This window comes from Oryzias latipes, chromosome 16 (genome assembly GCF_002234675.1).
Source record: "Oryzias latipes chromosome 16, ASM223467v1".
NCBI lineage: Eukaryota > Metazoa > Chordata > Actinopteri > Beloniformes > Adrianichthyidae > Oryzias > Oryzias latipes.
The window spans coordinates 3704276-3710451 of record NC_019874.2 but is presented as its reverse complement, the minus strand read 5'-3'; the positions used below and the strand labels follow the sequence as shown (position 1 = coordinate 3710451).

At 42.9% G+C, this 6176-nt stretch overlaps 1 protein-coding gene across 1 annotated transcript; it reads left to right on the top strand.

Moving 5' to 3' along the window:
- Positions 1-221: 221 nt before the first annotated feature.
- tmem74 (transmembrane protein 74) lies at positions 222-3283 on the top strand. The gene is made up of 2 exons (XM_004086651.4): positions 222-1084; positions 1601-3283. Exon 2 carries the CDS (start codon positions 1671-1673, stop codon positions 2511-2513), a length of 843 nt encoding a protein of 280 aa, XP_004086699.1. The 5' UTR covers positions 222-1084; positions 1601-1670; the 3' UTR covers positions 2514-3283.
- Positions 3284-6176: the final 2893 nt, after the last annotated feature.

Genomic DNA, 6176 nt, shown 5'->3' with positions numbered 1-6176 from the left:
CTTCTGTCCATGTTAACCCTTGTGCTATCCTAGACACTTTAACATTGGGAGTTGGGTCATCTAGACCCACTAGACAGTGCTCTGAACCTTTTTTCTTCAATGATTTGTGATCTTCACTGGTGTCCATGGATTACATGAAATCCTCTTCACCTTTATCCACCTTTGTCATGGTAGGGAGAACACGTCAATGGTCATCTTGACCCCATAGGATAGCACAAGGGTTAACTAAGGTGGAACAATCAGCAAATGAAAGTTCAGTTAGATGTTGGATTTGAAACACGCTACAGTGCTTAGCATTTTTTAAATAAACCAAAGTAATGTTTGCTGTCTTTACTGTTTGTTTTACATATTTGACAAAGGCTGGACTCACGGTACAAACCTCGTCATGAAGAATTATGAGGAGAGTTACGGATCAGATGACCTATTAGACCTCTAGATTAAACGTGGATTAGGCTGAGTGACCACTAATCTTCTGAGAGGCCACAGGAGAGCAGATGGTGTTCGATACATGCAGTTCAACAATGACATTTGCATTGCACAGCTGGAAGCTTATCAGGGCACATGGTTGCATCAAAAGAGAAGAAGCACATGCTGTTGGTGAAGCTTGGAGCCTGAATTAAGAATTATAGGTGTGTCAGCTGATGGAGCCCAAATGTAGAATATTTTATTTATATTTTAGCTGCTGTTGCTATTTATTATTCTAACATCCTGCAGATGTTTAGCTTTGCTGCAGTACTGCTCTCAGCTAAGCTGGTTTTGCTGGGAATGCACCAAATAATCAATACATCGATAAGTCAGCCAGTTAAAGATTCAGGTTTGAGGGTTCCCACCGGCTCACCCCTTCAATCCTCCCTCGTGCGTGTGTGGACTTGCAGATCTAAATCGCGGCGCTCCTTTCAGCACGCTGCGTGTGGGAGGGACTTGGAGGCAAAGCTGCCCTCGGTGCAGTCCGCCACCACAGCATCATGCGTGTGGGGCTGAACGCACGCATAGCTCCTTCTTCTCTCTGCAGGCTCTGCCTTTGATCTCTACCGTCAAGTGTCGCTACCGAATGGGGAGTCAAGCGGAATACAGAAATAGCACGGTGAGCTCTTCCTGTTTTCAGCCACTCGAGGAGGTACTATGTCGGGGATTATAACATTTCTAAACCCGGACGTGCATGAGATGAGCCTCTGGAAGAGCGGAGACTGTCATCTCTCTGCTGGATTCTGAAGCTATGTTTAGGGCTGGTCCCAAATCTATATGGATTGTGTGCATAACGCAAGTGTGTCATGAGTTGAAGGACACACTCATGCATACCTCAGGAGTCCGGTTTTACAAATGAGGTGTTGTACGTTTGAGAACAAACGTGCGTCTTGACCTCGGTTTAAACGTGAAAAGGTTCCGTAATTGGATCTGCAGGCTAATCACTGATCTATTTAAGATGCTTAAAATAAGCATCCAGGGATTTCTCATAAGTAATTTTAAACTGGGTCCATGTGTTTTTACACAATTTGAGAGTTCACGCACACATTTTTCAAATGAAATCTTTAAAAACGGTTTTGCAAGTATTACTGGTGTTAATTTTACGAATACAATTGAACTTCGAGTTGTTTTTCAGGGATGCTGTGGAGTGACAACAACATCGTGGGAGGAAGGCTCAGTGTGAACCAGAGGGAGGTGGAACATAAATGGCTTCTCCGGAGCGCCTTTCCCCCATCGACAGAGGAAAAGAGCCCGAAACTCCTGATGCCCTTGACCGGGTTTCCGCCCCAGCGTCAGCCCGAAGGTCAGGGGGATCAACAGTGGGAGCGTTCCCGAGGGAGGGCAGCTGCAGTCCTGCTCGCAGCAGCCAGAGCCGCTGCCTTTCAGCACCAAGGACAGAGCCGCGCAGAGCGGCCGCGGACGGCAAACGCTGCGCACTCGGGGAGGGGAAAGCGCGCGTTTGTTGTGACAGGGAATTAGAGACATCTTTCACCTTCATTGATGAGAACGTGAACTTGCGCCAGGCCAGTCCAGAGAGCAGCTGCAAAAGTACTCTCAGGCCCGCGCGAAACGGCGAGCTTTTCTCTGAGACTTTACCGGAGTTTTCCTTCATGTCCGAGGATGATCTGTCCTTCGGAGAAGGCTCCGGGAGCTCCACAGACTACGGGTTTATCAGTGCAGTCACATTCTTGGTGACTGGAATCTCCTTGGTGATCATCTCCTACGCGGTGCCTCGGGAGGTGGAGGTGGACCGTGACAGTGTCTCTGCCAGGGAGATGGAGAAGCTGGAGATGGAGAGCGCCCAGATCGGCGCCCACCTCGATCGATGCGTCATCGCGGGGCTCTGCCTGCTCACGCTGGGTGGCGTTGTCCTGTCCACGCTGCTAATGATCTCCATGTGGAAGGGGGAGATGTACAGAAGGAAAGTCATTGCTTATTCCAAGCGATCAGCCAAACTATATGGCTCCATCAGCCTGAAAACCAGATCCAGCCCAAGTCACTCCTCTGCGCACCTGTCTGTGGAGGAGATGGAGGATACTGTCACATAAGCTGCTGCCCATTAAAGCCTGTTTAATCTACACTGTGGCCTAGCTTAAAGGTGCATCAACAAAAATTCATCACATTTCTCTTTATATTGTTGCCAAATTTCATCATACTCACAGGAGCAAACATATTTAATGAAATGTAAACAGTTAAAATAGCTTTTTGTGACATAGAATGGACCAAAGACTTTTTTCTTCTGGCCAAAGAAGTCTTACCCACAATGCAATTTTGTATAGCCTCTATTCATTATTGAGGATATTCATATTTAATGTGAAAGTTTCCAAGAGCAGAGCTGCACACAGACACGTTTCAGAAACAGGAGTGAGTCCCCAGAGGCTGCAGAGTGGGAGTAAGTATGCCTGCAGAGCCATCCCAGCTGCTGTGACTGGGGAAGGGTGTGGATCAACTCATGGTCCACATGCTGATAGTCAGTGACAAGTCCTCCTTGGAGGAGTGCTTAGGTAAGCCAGGAAGTCTGGCATCTGAGACAAACCCCCACAAAAATAAAACATTTCGACTATATTTGATCTAGTTCACCTTGGTAAATCTTTCCTTTCATTTTTCCATTCTCTTGTCTTGGATAATCTATCTCATTTTATCCTTGGAGCCTTACATCTCTTAGCATACTTTAGATGTCATTAACTAGACATATTTTTTAGTGCAACAAGGGTGCTGGACGATTGCAACCAAAGTGCCTGTGACCCTTTTAGTTCTCTCAGCCTTGACAGTCGGCTTTTTCCCTGCTTTGCGACTTCAAGATGTGCTTCATAGCACATAATCACACATGAAAGAGTCCCCCTTCTTCTTTAACTTTGAGCTGCCACAAGTTCAAAGAACTAATTATCTCTCAAATGTAAGATGTCATTTCTCCAGTAGACAGTCATTCCCGATTGCAGGTTTACTGTTCTCTAAAAAGCTAATCTCTGGGTGTTCTTGTGCTTTATGTGTTTTCTTATGCTTGTTAAGGGCTGCATTAGATTTGCAGTAGTGATACTGCTCAAATTTAGCTTAAAGACCATCTGACCTTTAAGCCAAACTCACATTACACATGCTGCGCTTTTACAAATGAAGAAGAAAATCATCCATGGAGACAGCTTGTTTTAAGGAAACAGAGGTCTTTTTGCTTCATATGTGCTCAAACGTTTCCAAGAGCTTTCGACTATTCTGCGTTGCTCCCACTCGCAGATGGTCTTCAGTCCACTCGTGAGAAACCCTTCATCAGGCCAAATTTACTCCGGAAAAACCCTCCACAACCAAACCAAATTGTTTCCCTCTCATCCGGTTTTCACAGATTCGGATGGTTTATGTTGTTTCTCCTCCACCTGGACGCCTTTATTCCAACATTACCTGCAGAGAATGAAATAAAATCCTCACATTTTGCTGAAAGTCTTTTCTATGTGTGAGGTCCATACATGATGCATGAACCTCTGCATTTTAGTCACATTTGAGAGCATTCAGCCAAATGTTCCTTCTGCAAGAAGAGTGCTAATGATTCTAATGCAGTGTCTCTGTTACCTTGGTTTCCGGATTTTTTCAGGCTTTGTGACCCTGTTTCAAGGCTTATGTTGAAAACGACATGAGTCAGCCTCTGTTAATGGGATGTGTAGGCTGATTGCTCGAGGTCTCATTGTTGCTGTGCTTTCCATCTTTTGCAGCACTTCAATGTAAACATTGTCACAATACATTCGTGTGTTAGGATTTCCAGCCAGCGCACGCAACAAAAAAAGAAGGAAGAGTCACGGCATGCAAAGACAAGTCAGAGGGAGTCTGTATCTGTGCCTGAGGCAGTGAATTAATGTATCTTTATGGTTCTGTAGCTTTTCATTTTTTTGTCAGTGGAGCTGGAAAGTGTGTGTCAATCACAGTAAAACAGGTGTTTAAACTGGAATAATGCAGACAATTAAGAGATTCTAATAAAAAGAACAAGTCTTATAAAGCAGTATTGTCCTTTTCTCTAAAAGATCTATTTGGGTTGGTTCCTTACAGAACAAAATCCAGTAAAGGCAGCAAAACCCCAATTAACAGTTCAAAAAAGTACACTGTATTCATGTTTTGGTGACCATTAGGCCATTCATTTATGAACTGTAGCTTTAATTATTTAAAATATGATCTCATGAAAATTGTTATCTATAACATTTGTTATATTTAACATATCCTTTACTTTTGAAAGCAGCACATACAAGTTCCTTTCAAAATAAAATCTGTCCCATGTCAAGCACATAATCAAAAGAAAAATGTGAAAGAGCTAAGTCAAAAATAGTAGTTTTATCTCATTAAGTGCAGTTTATTGGACCTTTTTGTATTTTTTAGTATCAAATAAAAACATGACAACAATGATTAAGACTATATATAAATACAAAACACATTATACATATTTGTAACCAAGACAAAGCTGTGTAGCAGAAGATAAGAACATGTGCAGTAAACTTATTTTCATAGAAATAAGTGTCAGGACAGAAATCAGGGCTGGACTCAGATGCAGAGTTTAAGAGCTTTAATCTGATTGCTATTGCTATGGTTACGGCACAGGATACAACTAAACAAACTGGCACAGGACAAAGGCAGACTCACCCTGTGTCCGAATTACCGCCCTAACGTCTATGTAGTGCGGTCGCCATTTTGTAGGGGTGTCCGAATCTACAGTTCAAAAATCGAGTGCACTAGAAATTTCCCAGAAGTCTCTACGAAAAACCACGGTGGATCAATGCTCACTCGATTGTCAAATATTGACCACAATGCAACTCGTATGGACCACAATGCATTGCTTTTAAATTATTAGAATTTACCCTCACATTGACGTGTTCTCCCTACCATGACAAAGGTGGATAAAGGTGGAAAGATTTCATGTAATCCATGGACACCAGTGAAGATCACAAATCATTGAAGAAAAAAGGTTCAGAGCACTGTCTAGTGGGTCTAGATGACCCAACTCCCAATGTTAAAGTGCCTAGGATAGCACAAGGGTTAAAGAGCCAGAAGTTAGGAGGAAAGAGCAAGAAGGGAGGAAGAGCGACGGGAGAGTCTGTTAACCTTCCTTGAGTTGAAAATATTGTTCAAAAAATGTAACATCGTTGTTGTTTTTTAACATTTAATAAATGCATAAAAAATTAATTATTTACATGAATTATTTTAATCTGAGCCATTTTTAACAATCTCAAAAGGATTTTCAAATAAATATCAAATGTACACACTGTAGCGACCTGGGGGTTAGCCCCGCCTTCAGCCCCTAAGACTCATGGGAAGTGGGGAATCTTGATGTGAAAACCGTGAGTGAGAGGGCTGGGAACACAAGTGACATCTATGCTGTTTTGCTGTTTGTGGTGTGTTCAGAAACATGGGCTTTGATGCTGAAAATAAGAGTAAACAATCTGCCTCTGCTTTTGCTTCTCCCTCCTTAAGACTCTCTGGGGTTGTAAGGTGTATGCTGCACGGACAACTCTCAAATGTAGCTGGTTAATTAACAGCTTGGCTATAGTGAAGTGGTTGGTTATTGGTTGTTATAATAGTTAAAATATTATATGTTAACATTTACTTTTATTCATCTTAACAATAATCGTGGCCTTCTTACGACGGAGTTTTAGGGCCACGGTGAGGAAAAAAAAATTCTGGCCAACTTGGCGAGATTAAAGTCGTCATGTTGCGCGAGAGAGAAAAAAACTCGTAAATTT